At 38.6% G+C, this 16,628-nt stretch overlaps 1 protein-coding gene across 1 annotated transcript in view; it reads left to right on the forward strand.

The window, feature by feature from the left end:
- The window catches only part of myom3 (myomesin 3), a 72,837-nt gene that overhangs the window by 21,525 nt on the left and 34,684 nt on the right, over positions 1-16,628 (forward strand). Inside the window, exons 5-14 of the mRNA XM_084088989.1 lie at positions 1,520-1,677; positions 1,760-1,849; positions 2,805-2,893; positions 3,202-3,246; positions 5,332-5,478; positions 5,602-5,763; positions 7,796-7,937; positions 10,424-10,623; positions 10,702-10,755; positions 13,088-13,215. Coding sequence (XP_083945115.1) covers positions 1,520-1,677; positions 1,760-1,849; positions 2,805-2,893; positions 3,202-3,246; positions 5,332-5,478; positions 5,602-5,763; positions 7,796-7,937; positions 10,424-10,623; positions 10,702-10,755; positions 13,088-13,215 — 1,215 coding nt within the window. The remainder of the gene's footprint in view (positions 1-1,519; positions 1,678-1,759; positions 1,850-2,804; positions 2,894-3,201; positions 3,247-5,331; positions 5,479-5,601; positions 5,764-7,795; positions 7,938-10,423; positions 10,624-10,701; positions 10,756-13,087; positions 13,216-16,628) is intronic.

Here is a 16,628-nt window from a genome sequence, read left to right on the forward strand (position 1 = left end):
TGGCACGGAAGGTTCCCCTGCTTAAACCAGCACATGTCAAGGCCCGTCTTAAGTTTGCCAATGACCATTTGGATGATCCAGAGGAGTCATGGGAGAAAGTCATGTGGTCAGATGAGACCAAAATAGAACTTTTTGGTCATAATTCCACTAAACGTGTTTGGAGGAAGAAGAATGATGAGTACCATCCCAAGAACACCATCCCTACTGTGAAGCATGGGGGTGGTAGCATCATGCTTTGGGGGTGTTTTTCTGCACATGGGACAGGGCGACTGCACTGTATTAAGGAGAGGATGACCGGGGCCATGTATTGCGAGATTTTGGGGAACAACCTCCTTCCCTCAGTTAAAGCATTGAAGATGGGTCGAGGCTGGGTCTTCCAACATGACAATGACCCGAAGCACACAGCCAGGATAACCAAGGAGTGGCTCTGTAAGAAGCATATCAAGGTTCTGGCGTGGCCTAGCCAGCCTCCAGACCTAAACCCAATAGAGAATCTTTGGAGGGAGCTCAAACTCCGTGTTTCTCAGCGACAGCCCAGAAACCTGACTGATCTAGAGAAGATCTGTGTGGAGGAGTGGGCCAAAATCCCTCCTGCAGTGTGTGCAAACCTGGTGAAAAACTACAGGAAACGTTTAACCTCTGTAATTGCAAACAAAGGCTACTGTACCAAATATTAACATTGATTTTCTCAGGTGTTCAAATACTTATTTGCAGCTGTATCATACAAATAAATAGTTAAAAAATCATACATTGTGATTTCTGGATTTTTGTTTTTAGATTATGTCTCTCACAGTGGACATGCACCTACGATGACCATTTCAGACCCCTCCATGATTTCTAAGTGGGAGAACTTGCAAAATAGCAGGGTGTTCAAATACTTATTTTACTCACTGTATATATATATATATATATATATATATATATATATATATATATATATATTATTATTATTATTATTATTATTATTATTATTATTATTATTCAAATTAAGCTTTGAAACAGAAATGTAACCGTGTTATTATAGTTAACTTTTTTATGGTTTAAATAAAAAGTATAAACATTTTTTTTTTTTTTTTAAACATTAACATTAATCAAAATTTAAAAACTTTTTATTTTTATTTCAGCTAGTTGCCAAGGCAAAATGTAGCTTGATGTACTAGAATGACATTTTCTCACACAAAGCTTTCTATTTTCAGTTTTTTTGTTAATCTCTGAAATAAAAGTTAATAAAATCTATATTTAAAAAAAAAAAAAAAAAAAAGCTACTAAAAAAATGACAAAAACACAGCAAAGGAATTAAAACTTTAACTAAAATTTACATTTTTAGAAAATCTAAAAATAAAAACATTCAAAATATGAATAAAAACTGTAATAGTATTTCAGTGATACTAAAATGTTGTTGTTTTAAATCTAAGTGTAAACATGTAATTAATTTGTTATGCTTTGGAACGACATCAGAGTGAGAGAGTAAATTGCTGAGAGCTGTTTGTTACTCTTCATTCCTCGTTTTCACACACAGGCCGAGAGAAAAGCTTCAGTGCACATGAAGTTTATTGATGATTTGAGCATGAAGGCTCCTGACTTCCCCGTCCCGCTGCGATCGCACACGGTGTGGGCCGGCATGGATGTCAAATTCTCCTGTACGGTTCAGGGCTGCCCGATTCCCAGCATCACATGGTGAGAGTCTCAACCAGCCTGTGTCTGGAAAACGAAAGAGCCTAAATCTCCAAAGATCTCAGAGTGTGACTCTTGTCCACAGGTATAAGGATGACGTTCCTCTCCGAGGATCCCTGCCCTGGAACTACAAGCTGATGCAGAAGTGCGGCCTCAACATGTTAGAGATCAGAAGGTTAACTTCAAAACCTGAATATTAAATTGACTTCAATCAATGTTATTTTAGTATAAGTATTATTCTAGCTTTTATGGGAACATTTTATAATATGGTCTCATTTGTTTATCTAATGCATTAACTAAAGTGAACTAACAAGGATCAATATGTTTACTGCATTTATTAACCTTTCTTAATGTTAGTTATTAAAAATGTTCATGTTTATGTTCACATGCATTAATGTTTACAGGTACAGCTTTTGATCTTAAAAATGTATTAGTAAATGCTGAGAATAACATTAAAAAAGATTAATAAATGCTGTAGAAGTATTGTTAATTGTTTGTTAACTAATGAAACCTTATAGTAAAGTGTTACAGTTTTTATTAATATTTTGAACACATTTTTATTTTTTTATTTTCCATTTTTATTTAGTTGAAAGTTTAGTAATTTTGTTGTGTTTTTGTCATTTTAGTTTTTTTTGTGCTGTCAAAACAATTAATCGCGATCAATCACATCTACATAAAAGTTTGTGTATATATATATATGTGTGTGTGTGTGTGTATATATATATATATATATATATATATATACACACACATATATATTATATTTGCAAACTTTTATGTTAGATGCGACAGCGCTTAGTTTTTTTTATGTCTATATAGTTTTTTTAGTAATTTTTATTTCAGTCATATAATTTACTTTAAGTTAAACGAAACGAAACCTAAAAAGCTGAAATAAAAAATGCGTAAGCTTTTTAAAGTCCACATTATTTTCTGCTTTGATTTGTTACAACTTTTGTTATGTTGAAATCACAACAAAAATGTGATAAAATAAGAGAGAGAGAAAACAGTTATATTATCTGAAAGATACACAACTTTATATTATTATAAGGTATTAAAAAAAAAAAAAATACATACATGTTTTATGTTTAGTTGTGCTTTAGTCATGCTCATTTAGTTTTCTTTCTTCTCAGATGTTCTGCCGAAGATGCCGGAGAATACAAGGTCATAGCGAAAAGTTCCCTGGGAGAGGTGACGTCCTGCGCCAGACTGCTAGTGAACTGTGAGTTGATGTTCATCCGGGTATTTAGGTGTTGCTTGACTTGTTCAAGGTCTACAAAGCTGCCATTTAATTGATTAGTGCTAAAAACCAATTTTCGCAAACTAATTGAAACTATTACCATTGCTAGCAGACAATACATATTAATTAGTGCAGTCATTAGTGTTATATCAGGTGCACAATGATCTCTGGTCATTCTCAAGAGCGGTCTAAGAGTCAGTCTAAGCTGTTGAAATCTTATTGGCTGCATTAATGAAATGTTTGTGTAGCAACGCCAAATATTTTTGGATCCTTTATTCTTCCATTTGCAGCACACGAAGGAGCAGAAGCAAAACTGAAGCGCTTGTGGACTCCCAGTAAGTGCCTTTGCTCTTCATAATGCATAAAATTTGAGGCCTTTTGGAGTACTTTAACTAGTGATGCTGTCAGGTTGGGTACTTTGAAGAAAGTCACACAGGTGTAAAACCACCAACATGTGAATAAAACACGATGACTGATATGCAGGAATTGGTGATTACAGTTTACAGTTTATGTGTTTCAATGTGGTAGAAGAATGAGACAGCGTTTGAAAGACAAATAAGGAATAGTTCATCCTAAAGAGCTTCGTGAATATTCTTCAAAAACTTTTTCCAGTTGATTGACAGATAGGAATCTATTTTTCAGCGTTAAGTTTTGTGTATTCATGATGTGCACTGCTGTTTATTAAATTGATCAAACGGGACAGTAAACATTTATAATATTACAAACGATTTCTTTTTCAAATAAATGTTGTTCTTTTGAACTTTCTACTTATCAAAGAATCCTGAAAAAATAATATCATGGTTTCCACAAAAATATGAAGCAGCACAAGTATCAATATTGATAATAATAATTTCCTGAGCAGCAAATCATCATATTAGAATGATTTCTGAAGGATCATGTGACTCTGAAGACTGGAGTAATGATGCTGAAAGATCACAGGAATAAATTACATTTTAAAACATATTCAAACAGAAAACAATTCTTTTAAAGTGTAATAATATTTCTCAATATTACTGTATTTTTTATCAAATAAATGCAGCCTTGGTGAGACAAAATCATTAAAAAAAAAATGATAAGATGCATGCTTGAGAATTTTATATATTGACATATATATTGTATATTGATATATTGAACCTAGCAACCACCCATAATACCCCAGCATTGTGGCGTTGAGTTTTGCATGCAGACACACTTTGGGCATGCAAACATTTAGAGCAAAAACAACTCGATTACTCCAGTCCATCCAATATAGCAACAGCATTTTCAAACAAATCTGAATGCCCATTACAGCCCTTCTGCTGATATGAAAGAACATCACTATTCATTTGCAAGCGTCTGGAATTGTGTTGTCGAATTACAGCGCACACATCACTTCCAATTCCATCTCGCTTCAATTCCTAGCTAAACAAATAGCGTGTCTTCTCAAACGTTGTCACATCGGCCCTCCGTGACGTCCCCTGCGCTGGGCTGTGGCATTTGTCTCATTACACTAATATTTGTCCTCATCCTTGGGATGGTTTTCGGTGCTATTTGCCAGGAATGGAAACTCGAAGGAAAATGATTTTTTTTTTCAATAACACTTCTGTGGTTTCTCCCGCTTGTACAACATATGCCTTAATTGAGTCCCTTCTTGCATTCATTTTCACCGCCTGCTGAAGGCAAGAAGAACACGAACAAAAGCTACTTACTGCCTGTCACTTCACAAATGTAATTAAAAGTGAGTGGATTGAAACATTAACGACATGATTTTTGTAGAAACTACTCAAGCAAGACTTTTTTTCCCTTCTGAGTGAAGGTGAAGTGAACAGTGTGGACACAATCTAATTTCACTGTGTAAGCAGTTTTATATCAGAGAAATGGAATGGTGATTTTTACTGGAAATACCAACGCTATCTCACAACCAATTCGTACGAATGAGTGCGAGATTTGTCTAAACCCCAGTGATGGGTAGGTTTAGGGGCGGGGTCAGGGGTAGGTCATTCTTAAGAATTCATACGAATTGGGTAACTCGTAAAATATGTACGATTTAGCAAACAAGTGAGGTCGTATAAATTCATATGCATTAGCCACCTTGTAAAATACGTACGAATTGCCGTGAGATCGGGTTAGAAATTCAAGGAAAAGGATTCAAAGACGTATACTAGTAATGCACGATTCTAAATTTCTCCGCAGATACCGATAGCCGATTATTCGGGATGATATCTGCCGATACCGATACTAATACCGATAGTTTGATTTTCTAATGCTGTAAATAGTGTTGTCAAAAGTGACTTCGGTACCAAGTCGGTACTGAAATTTAAAAATTGTGACGGTACTAGCATTTTGAGCGCTGTTGAGCGGATTCTTAAACACCTCTGGTTGGCCATTGCGTTCACACGCTCGACATACTCCCTCTTTTCCTGTTTTTTCTCGTCCTATAGTCCCAGTCCCAGTTCCAGAGCCGGATGCTCAGCTGGACTCAACCTTTTCTCCAACATTTGTGAAAGAGGGTGAAAGCTTGCTTCTGCAGTGCAGCTTCACCTCAGCTTTACTGCCGTTCCAACAAGACGTGACCTGGTACAGAGACGGTGAGAAACTTCACGTCATATTCCATATCTAATGCAAAGACGTTCAGGCATTTTAACCTGTTATCCAATGAACAATGTACTTTTAGCAGATGCTTTTGTTCAAAGTGATTCCTGTGTGATCAGGGGTGGTCGTGCGTGAGTCGAGTCGCGTGGAGCTGCAGACGGGCCTGCGATCTGCCAGTCTCAGCCTGAAGCGTGTGCACAAGGAACACGAGGGCCTGTACACCGTCCGCCTGCGCACCTGGGACGGGTCCGTCGAGCACAGCGCCTTCGTCTATGTCAAAGGTCAGATCCTGCAAATCATTAGAATGGTGGATTATTTTATGAGTGAGTCAATGATTCATTCATTCAAGAGAATCGTTCAAAAATGCTGATTCATCCAGTACTGAAACAAGTGAAGTCTTTATGAGTGAGTCAATGATTCATTCATTCAAGAGAATCGTTCAAAAACGCTGATTTATCCAGTAATGAAACAAGTGAAGTCTTTATGAGTGAGTCAATGAATCATTCATTCAAGAGAATCGTTCAAAAATGCTGATTCAACGCAAGCCAAAACGCTGATTTGAGTGAGTCGAATCATTCATTAAAAAAAACATAATAATTCCATTAATTAACATTTAATAAAATAAAATAAATTGCAGCAATTCATATTTTGACAGAACCTCTAGTAATGTACATGCTATTTTATTTAGTTGTCTGTTCAGAATCGGAGAATCGAGATCTCTATTTGAAACAAAAAAATCGTGATTCTCAATTTATCCAGAATCGTGCAGTGTGTGTTTTTTTGCGTGTGATCTCTCCAGATTATCTGTGATTTAAAAAAATGTGTGTGTTAGAATTGCCTCCTGTCTGTCCTAATTAAGAAATGTAAAACTTGAACTCATCAGAGACATAATTCTCATGAATCTTTCCAGAGCAGAGTTCCCCTGTCAGCGTAAGTCCTTTAAATCAAGGAGAGGACGGGAATTGAATTTCCTGTCTCATTAAAGGAATTGGGCCACTCCGTAAGCCTGCAGTGTAATAATTAGAAAGCGAGCTTCACTCCACATCCTCGCTTAATCTCAGAGGAAAAATTTGCATTACAAATCTGCCAGGTAACAGGAAGGAGCCGGAGGTTATTGTTATGAGTCTGCTTCATCCTTGTTTGTGGCGATTAAACAAATACGAGCGAGAGAAACCCCGCAGCCGTCCTCTTCTAAGAAACTTACTGAAGTCAATTTAACTTAATTCAAAGCATTATAAGACATGAACCAAGCCAATCAGCTACAGGGTGAATCATAACATTGCAAACTTTGATTTGAAGCAAAAAAGTATTTGAAAATCAGACAAAATAAAAAAAAAAAGGTACAAGACTGTGAACTTAACTTCTTTAATGAGGGAAAGAACTACAATCCCATGAAGAATTAAAAATGATAGATAAATATAACACTACACATTTTAAATTTAATGCAAAATTGAAATATTTAATATTGTGAGAGCTTAGAGAGACTGACTCAATGTCATTCGCAATGCTTCATGGAGGTGGGCGGAGCTAAAGAGCTATTTTGGAGTGCTTTGCTTGTTTCAACTCTCTGATTGGTCGAATTTTCTGTACAGCATCATGGGTAATGTAGTTTTTTCACCACAAATTCCTCTGTTAAACAATTATTTTAAAACTAAGTTGAAATAATGCGGGCTGATGGCTTCAACTGCAAATACTATCGATTAACAACCTCGTAGCTCACAGTTATCGTTAAAAATCTACTTCCCTATGGAGAAAATGAATGAGTTTTTACTTCTGGAACCCGTTGCACTCGATAGTTCAGGAAGTTCCTGGATTTTTTTATAAAAAAATAAAAATAGACATAAAATACAAAAGTTTTAATTAAATAAAAATAGACACTAATGACAGTTTTATTATTAAGTAAAACTATAAAAAAATAGTTTTTGGTCATAGAATAATAAAGTGCGTGTGTGTGTGTGTGTGTGTGTGTGTGTGTGTGTGTGTGTGCGTCTATACTGTATATATACACACATATATATTCACAAACATTTATGTTAGATGCAATTAATCGCGATGAATCGATATGACAGCACTAATAATATAAATAATACCAAAATAACACTGATGAATGAGATGCATTGATGCATTGATCTTGGAAGAGTTTGATGAGTTCGTACTGAGATCTCAGACTTCTGGTAGCAAACTTTGGTATCTTGACAAATCCGAGTGCAGTTTGAGACATTGTTTCTGAAAAGCGTCTTATCTCAAGCTTAATGCACTCTAGGAGAAACTGATGTCATGTATGATTTCTCGTCCTCCTCTCTGTGTGTGTAGATGGATCCGCAGTTGTGGTCGGTGCTCCTGGTTCTCCTCTACAGCTGGAGAGCTCTGATGTGAACCGAGATTATGTCTTCCTCTCGTGGATGCCTCCCAGTGCAGACGGAGCTGCTGCTGTTCAGGGTTACTTCATAGAGAGGTGAAGCATGATCCATGATCTTCTTCTGATGGTTGCTCGTCTTCAGAGAGATCAGAGCAGCTTCTAGCTGTTTATTTAGAGATAAAACTTGAAAAAGGAGAGAGTACAAGTGCCTAACTTTCCTGTCTCCTAGCAACATGCTGCTTCACTCTACAGTGTTCTGCCGGTTTTTGTTTAGTTGTTATAGATAATTGTATGTTATTATGACTGCTGATGGGGTCCAAAAAGCTTGAGACCACCAATGAAAATGTTTCTGTTTTACTGCATTTCACAATGTCTTAGTAATTGGTGTAATTGCTTTATTGAGTTAGAGGGTGTTCTGAGTGGTTGCTAGGGTGTTATTAGAGGGATGCAAAGTTCTTAGTGTTTTTAACACACTTCAATGCTGTTTCTATGGTGTTCTGAGTGGTTACTATGGTGTTGCTATGGGAATGCAAAGTTCTGGGTGGTTTTAATGCATTGCTATGCTGTTACTAGGGAGTTCTGAGTGGTTACTAGGGTGTTGCTATGGGATTGCAATTGATTTTTATGCATTGCTGTTGCTAGGGTGTTCTGAGTGGTTGCTAGGGGGTTACAAAGTTCTGGATATTTTTATGAATTGCTGTTGCTAAGGGTTTCTGAGGGGTTGTTATTTTTAATGCATTTCTATTCTGTTTCTAGGGTGTTCTGATTGGTTACCAGGGTGTTGCTAGGTAGATGCAAAGTGTTTTTTAATGCATTGAATTTGCTGTTGCTAGGGGGTTCTGAGTGGTTATTAGGGCATTGCTGGGGGGTTGAAAAGTTCTGAGTTTTTTATGTATTGCTGTTGCAAGGGGGTTCTGAGTGGTTGCTAGGGGGGATGGAAAGTTCTGAGTTATTTTTAATGCATTGATATTCTGTTGCTAGGGTGTTCTGAGTGGTTGCTAGTGGGTTGCTAGGGGGATGCAAAGTTCTTAGTGACTTTAGTGCATTGCTATGCTGTTACTAAAGCCCAATTTATACTTCTGCGGCAAACTCACGCCATATCTACGTCGTAGGCTGTGTGTAGCACACGTACCCTTGTGCACCTCTCCAAAAATTTAACCACGCGTCAATTCTACCACAAGCACTGTGATTGGTTTAGGGGAGAACCTCCTCCCTCGGGTGGAGCCTACAGAAGCGTAGGTCTGACGCAGAAGTATAAATCAGCCTTAAGCTATGTTCTCTGACTGGTTGTGGTGAGGGTGAGGGTGTTGCTAGGGGATTGCAAAGTTCTACCAGAAAGACTCGAGAGATAAAATGATGTAACAAAGCATCAGAGCCGGACAGTAACGGAGTACATTTACTTGAGTACAGTACTTAAGTACAATTTTGAGGGATCTGTACTTTACTCGAGTATCATTTTTGGGGAGTACTCATGACTTTACTCAAGTACATTTGAGAGGCAAATATTGTACTCTTTACTCCACTACATTTCTATCCATAACTGTGAGTAACCGTTACTTCTTCTTCTTCTTCTTCTTCTTCTAAAAAAAAAAAAAAAAAAGGAAAAAAGAAACATCTCGGAAACCCTCAATTTGTTGTTTCCCTCTCAAATGTGATTGGATTGTGCAGGCGCCACTGATTGGGACAGCCTATCAGCAATCACCTTCAGCTTTCCGCCAAAGTCAACTCCATGGTCAGATTTAGATAAGAGACGAAACCATGGATGAAACAATGGATGAACAATGGACCACCAGACTATTTACATTTTCTGAACAAGTTAATGATAGTTTTCGCTTCAAGTGTTTGCTGTGTTTACCAATGTAAGCACTGTGGCAGTAGTAATGCAATATTTAGAAAATGTACTCTTGTACTCTTGATTCTCAAGTACTTTTAAAAACAAGTACTTTAGTACTTTTACTTAAGTAGACATCTGACTGTAGTACTTTTACTTGTACTTGAGTAAAATTTAGCAAGGGGTATCTGTACTTTTACTCAAGTAATGTAGCTGTGTACTCTGTCCGCCTCTGCAAAGCCCCCCTGGAAGGTATGGACAGGACCATCCTGGTGGTGGTGGGGAGGGTGGAGGTTGTCGCGTTGGCATCTGCGAACTCAAACATGTGTAAGTAGCGATCTTTTATACAGAAAGTATAAAGACGTGATTGGATAGAGATGAAGGTAATAAGTGAAGTAGTAATTAAGTCTTCCTGGCAGAACTTAAGCTAAAGCTTTCATTTCTGAGTGTTTTTTATGCATTACTGTTGCTAGGGTGTTCTGAGTGCTTGCTAGATGGATGCAAAGTTCTGAGTGGTTTTAATGCATTGCCATGCTGTTGCTAGGGTGTTTTGAGTGGTTGCTAGGGTGTTGCTACGTGGACACTAAGGTGTTCTGAGGCTCTAAGGTTTTCATGGGTTGTTCCTATGGCGTTGCTAAATGATTGCTAAGGTGTTCTGATTGATTTCCATGGCAACAGCCACTACTAATAAAGCTGCAAAGTTCATAAATTAATATTTTGACATGCTCACATCCACATTTCTTTCATGCAGGTGTGACATCGGTGTTGGGAAGTGGGAGCGCTGTAATGACGTCATCCAGAGGGAGTGTCAGTATCCCGTAATGGGACTGAAGGAAAACACAATGTACCAGTTCCGAGTGTGCGCAGTCAACCAGGCAGGAGTGGGACGTCCGTCTAAACCCACTGACCCCATCATGACCTCTGACCCCCTGGAGCCCAGCAGGACTACGGGTAAGAACGTCTAAACGAAGCCTGCAGATCATGTGTTTACTTTATCTCTGATCTCCTCCTCATCTCTCTCTTCTTCAGTGGTGAAGGTGGAGCGTGGGAGAGAGATTGTGATCACTAAGGACCAGCTGGAGGGTGAGTAGATCACAACGCTCATGATTTCCACCGATGCAGTCGCTTAAAGAGATAACAAGAAAAAGTTCTACACTCACAGTAGGAGAAAACTCAGGTTTACTATACAGGGATCCTGAGATAGCCTTTATCATGTGTCGTTTCATTGCATCAAGTCGGGGAAGTCAAAAGGCACAGTGAAGGGTTGACACTTCTGGGGCATATTTCATGCTAAAATCAAAAGAAAAAAGGTTACTTTATTTTAAGGTGGCATAGTCACATTGTGCTTCCTTAAATAGGTACTGAGTAATATTAATTAACTATGTACTTAGGCTACTATAGAGTTATAGGCATTGTTATGGTTTAGCATTATTTACTTATTATGCTAAATTTAATGTTATTACTATAGTAAGTACATGTAGTAATGTGTAACTACATCACCTTAAAATAAAGTGTTACATGAAAATATTTTAGGACCATAAGGAGTGACATTGTTTATGACAATTAAACAAAATATCATAAATGTATTTCAAAAGTAATAATAATATATATATATATATATATATATATATATATATATATATACTGAACTTGTAAAGTATTTATGTAACATGGCAGTATATAAATAACAAATCTGAGAATCTAAAATTCACCATTAAGAAGAGTGAGAATTAAAAATAATTTAAATTATAAAAAATATATAATTTTAGGATACTGGTGCTATTATATCATCATTGATGTGCCACTATAGCTGTACTATTAATATTTAAAATATATATAGCATTTATGTTTATTTTCATTTTAGTTTAGTAATTTAATATTTTTTTTATGACTATCAGTTTTATTTCAGTTTTAGTTATTTTAGTACTTCAAGTTAAACTAAACAAAAATTAGAAAGGTTGCCTTGGCAACCAGCTGAAATAAAAGAAACTTTTATTTTTCAATATACATTTTATTTCAGTTAAAATTTAAATGATCTCATATAACAAAGAGGTTATGATTTTGGTTTTAGATTTAGCTAACGATAATAAACCCTGCAGGATGCATCACTTCATTTTCTTTATGCAATCTATTTATTTAATATTTCAGGTTTCTTATTATTTTGAGGGAAAATATGGCCTGGACATGATCTTGACAGGATTCGTGAGATTCACCCTTTTAAACCGTTGATTTGTTGCTCCCGCCGTCTCTTTTGAGACGTATTTCGTTTTCATGAATTAACCGTCCTAAAAAATTTATAGCTCAGACAGTTATGATGATGAATTTGCTCTGTTTCAGAGGGCAGATCTGATATAAAGCATTCACAGGTGTTCTGCGCTTCCCGGTATGGCAATACCCATAAAGACTTGGGCAGTTTTATAAGCATTCAGCCTTAAAACGATGATGATATGTCTCTGTAGCCGAGCTGCTAACTGCCATGGCAACACCAGGGACTCATGGGCCGTGATGATGTGCCGTTAAGAGCCCATATGAACCGGTTCTTTTTGAAGATTTAGCGGTTTTACTGAGCACTGCTGTGTGTGTGTGTGTGTGTGTGTGTGTGTGTGTGTGTTGTGGGTGTGTGTTGTGTGTGTGTGCGCCTGTGTTTCGTTGTGCATGTGTTTGTGTGTGTGTGTGTTGTGGTGTGTGTGTGCGCGTGTGTTTCTTTGTGCGTGTGTGTGTTTGTGTGTGTGTGCGCCTGTGTTTCGTTGTGCGTGTTTGTGTGTGTGTGTGTGTTGTGGGTGTGGGTTGTGTGTGTGTGCGCCTGTCTTTCGTTGTGTGTGTGTGTGTGTGTGTGTGTGTGTGTGCATGTGGGTCTGTGTGTTTTGTGTGTGTGTGTGTGTGTGTGTGTGTGTGTGAGTTGTGTGTGTATGCGAGTTTGTTGTGTGTGTGGCGCGTGTTTCTTTGTGTGTATGTTTGTGTATGAGTGTTGTGTATGTGTTGTGTGTGTGAGTGTGTTTGTGTGTGTGTGTATGAGTGTTGTGTTTGTGTGTGTATGTGCGTGTATGTGTGTGTGTGTGCATGCGTGTGTGTGTGTGTGTGTGTGTGTGTGTGTGTGTGTGTGTCTTTGTTTGATTTTGTGCGTGCGTGCGATGTTAAGAAAAAAGGAATATTGCCATTCTTTCACTAAACTCTGAAAAAAAAATATATATTTCAGGTGTAATACTGAAGTAATACTTAGTAATACTGAATGTCCTTAAACAGACATTTGTGTTGCTATGACACGTTTCAAAGTGTTGTTCTAACCAATATTTATATTTAGTGAAAAACAGAAATCTTGACATTGCCGTGACCAACCCTTTACCCGTCCTCCATCAGGCCCTCGCTCTCCTGCTCCTGTTGCCGGTGCTCTCAGTTTCTCCTCTGCCTCCTGCAGGTCGAATCCGAGTGCCGTCCCCCCCCACTGATGTGCGAGTGTGTGAGCTGAGCGACACCTACGCTGTGCTGAGCTGGACTGAACCGGATCCGCGGGGCAGAGAGTGCCTCACCTACGCCGTGGAGCGGGTGAGAGTTGACCTTCGTCCCACACACTGCTCGCAGCTCGGCTCATTAAGACTGGCCCTGCAGGGGTCCTGCGCCTCTGCGTTTGTAGTTTTACCCTCGACCGCAGGCCTTAAAGTTGCGTTGGCTTTACACACTGAGCCAGCGGGCCAAATTAACACTGCACTTTGACTAGGCGGATAATTAGAGGCAGTGAATGCTGAATCCTGGGTGGCAGCAGGTGCAAAGCGAACGCTTCATTAAACTATAGAGAACTTGACGCTGCTCATCCGTGTTATGTGACGGATGCATAATGTGTTTCCTCTTGACCTCGAAGCACTTGCTTGCTGATTTTCTGAGATGTTGCTTCAGTCTGAATATGTGACTTTGAGTAGACTGATAAAACTTTTGCGTGCTTAATTTAAAAACAAGTAGCAACCCAAAGCTTCCTCATTTCTTAGACGCTTTGGATAAAAGTGACTGCTTAATGAATAAAGGTAAATGTTAAGTTAATCTTATTCAGCTTGATGGTTTCTGTGTTATTTTAGTATTCTTTACTATATAGTATTTATTCGTATTTTGAATTAGATTTGTAATTTTATTTAAGTTTTCGTAATTTATTTTGATATTTTATTTCCTAGTGAAAAATAAATATAGTAAAATGTACTTATAATGCAGTTTATTTTATGCTACGTAAACTACAAATACATTTACATATTTATGTACTTATTATAAAAACCCAACAATTGTACTTTTGGTATACTAAATACTTAAAGTCTGTTAAATTGGAACTACCAATTTTGTACTTAATGCACTTTAGTTATCTAGAAGTAGTGCTGAAAGATACACTTATAATTAGTTATACTTATCATTATTATTATACTGATTATTATTATTATTATTATTATATAGTATATCTGATTGTGCTAAATGGAAATATTTGCAAGTATACTTTAGGTTCACTTTAAATATCTTGCATTTAAAGACTCATGTTATACAGTGATATTAAAATACATTTTAGGCTTAATATTAGGAAATGTGCATTGTGTAATAAAGAAGTACTCTAAATAAAGTTCAATTATAATATTTATACCAGTGAGTCTAAAGCAATATGTCAGTAAATATGTTTGTAGTATACTTAGTATGAAATAAGTGTATTTTAAATACACTATGATAGGTTTTTTTCACTAGGGGTTTTTCTTGTTCTTGTTGCATTCATTTATTTTAACATCAACATCTGTAGTTTTTTCAGTTTAAGGCTTTCATCTAATGCTTTATTTTATGTCAGCTTTATTTCAATTGCTGAATGTTAATATTTAATAGTTTTAGTTTTGGGTTTAGTTAATAGCACTGCATGAGTTCAGTATGTGAAAATGTATTCTAATAATTATTAATTATTCTATTATTGCCATTTTGCAAATGGGAGCATTCTAGTATAGTTGCATTGCATCACTAGCTCTGAGTGTATCCGTGGCGTATATCTGTGTTTGTGCAAATCCAGTAACTCCAGCATATATTAAATTATCTTGGTAGAAAGTTCATGTTGCAGAGCAGGTTAAATGACCCAACAGGCGTTTTTCAAGTTTAGCTTCTCAGTTTCAAATGTTCAAGGCCTTCAGCACTATAAAAGGTCAGGATCCTTCTGGCTTTTTGAGGGCAGTTTTAAAGTTTCACTTCATCTCTTCATGACTCACAGTGTAAAAGTGCTCGCAGTAATCCGTTCTCAGAGCCGAGGAGGCAGAATCGTCCAATATAAGACACAAGAAAGAGCTCCAGCCGCCTGCCGACTCTGTAATGAGAAGGAGAGAGCGCACACTGCCACAGGACATGGACTTTATTGGACTTTTTATAAGAAGCACCATAATAAAACTGTCTAGTTCATCAGGACCGTCTGAAATTGTGGGGGCAGAAATACATATAAATGAAAAAGATTTAAATGTCCATTTACCACTGTGCATGTTTTATTAAGAGAATATTGCAATAGTTCATCATCATGGAGACTTCCTACTAAATGCAATTGTGATTTATAGTTAAAAAATGTAATTATATATATATATATACACATGTATATATATATATATATATATATATATATATATATACACAAGGCAAGGCAAGTTTATTCATATAGCACATTTCATACACAGTGGTAATACAAAGTGCTTTACATAGAAGAAATTAAAATAATCCATCCATCCATCCATCCATCTTCTACCGCTTATCCGGGGCCGGGTCGCGGGGGCAGCAGTCTAAGCAGGGATGCCCAGACGTCCCTCTCCCTAGACACTTCCTCCAGCTCTTCCGGGGGGACACCGAGGCGTTCCCAGGCCAGCCGGGAGACATAGTCTCTCCAGCGTGTCCTAGGTCTTCCCCGGGGTCTCCTCCCAGTGGGACATGCCCGGAACACCTTCCCGGGAAGGCGTCCAGGAGGCATCCGGAAAAGATGCCCGAGCCACCTCAACTGACCCCTCTCGATGTGGAGGAGCAGCGGCTCTACTCTGAGCTCCTCCCGAGTGACCGAGCTTCTCACCCTATCTCTAAGGGATCGCCCAGCCACCCTGCGGAGAAAGCTCATTTCGGCCGCTTGTATTCGGGATCTTGTCCTTTCGGTCATGACCCACAGCTCATGACCATAGGTGAGAGTAGGAACGTAGATTGACTGGTAAATCGAGAGCTTCGCCTTGCGGCTCAGCTCCTTCTTCACCACGACAGACCGGTACAGGGACCGCATTACTGCAGAAGCTGCACCGATCCGCCTGTCAATCTCCCGTTCCATCCTTCCCTCACTCGTGAACAAGACCCCAAGATACTTGAACTCCTCCACTTGAGGCAGGAGCTCTCCACCAACCTGAAGCGGGCAAACCACCCTTTTCCGACTGAGAACCATGGCCTCGGACTTGGAGGTGCTGATTTTCATCCCAGCCGCTTCACACTCGGCTGCAAACCGTCCCAGTGCATGCTGGAGGTCCTGGTCTGATGAGGCCAACACGACAACATCATCCGCAAAGAGCAGAGATGAAATCGTGTGGTCCCCAAACCCGACCCCCTCCGGCCCCTGGCTGCGCCTAGAAATTCTGTCCATAAAAATTATGAACAGAACCGGCGACAAAGGGCAGCCCTGCCGGAGTCCAACACGCACCGGGAACAAGTCTGACTTACTGCTGGCAATACGAACCAAGCTCCTGCTCCGGTTGTACAGGGACCGGATAGCCCTTAGCAAAGGGCCCCGGACCCCATACTCCCGGAGCACCCTCCACAGGCCGCCGCGAGGGACACAGTCGAATGCCTTCTCCAAATCCACAAAGCACATGTAGATTGGTTGGGCAAACTCCCATGAGCCCTCCAGCACCCTGTAGAGGGTATAGAGCTGGTCCAGTGTTCCACGACCGGGACGAAAACCACACTGTTCCTCCTGAATCCGAGGTTCTACTATCGGC

Source organism: Abramis brama (genome assembly GCF_963993115.1).
Source record: "Abramis brama genome assembly, chromosome: 17".
Classification (NCBI taxonomy): Eukaryota; Metazoa; Chordata; class Actinopteri; order Cypriniformes; family Leuciscidae; genus Abramis; species Abramis brama.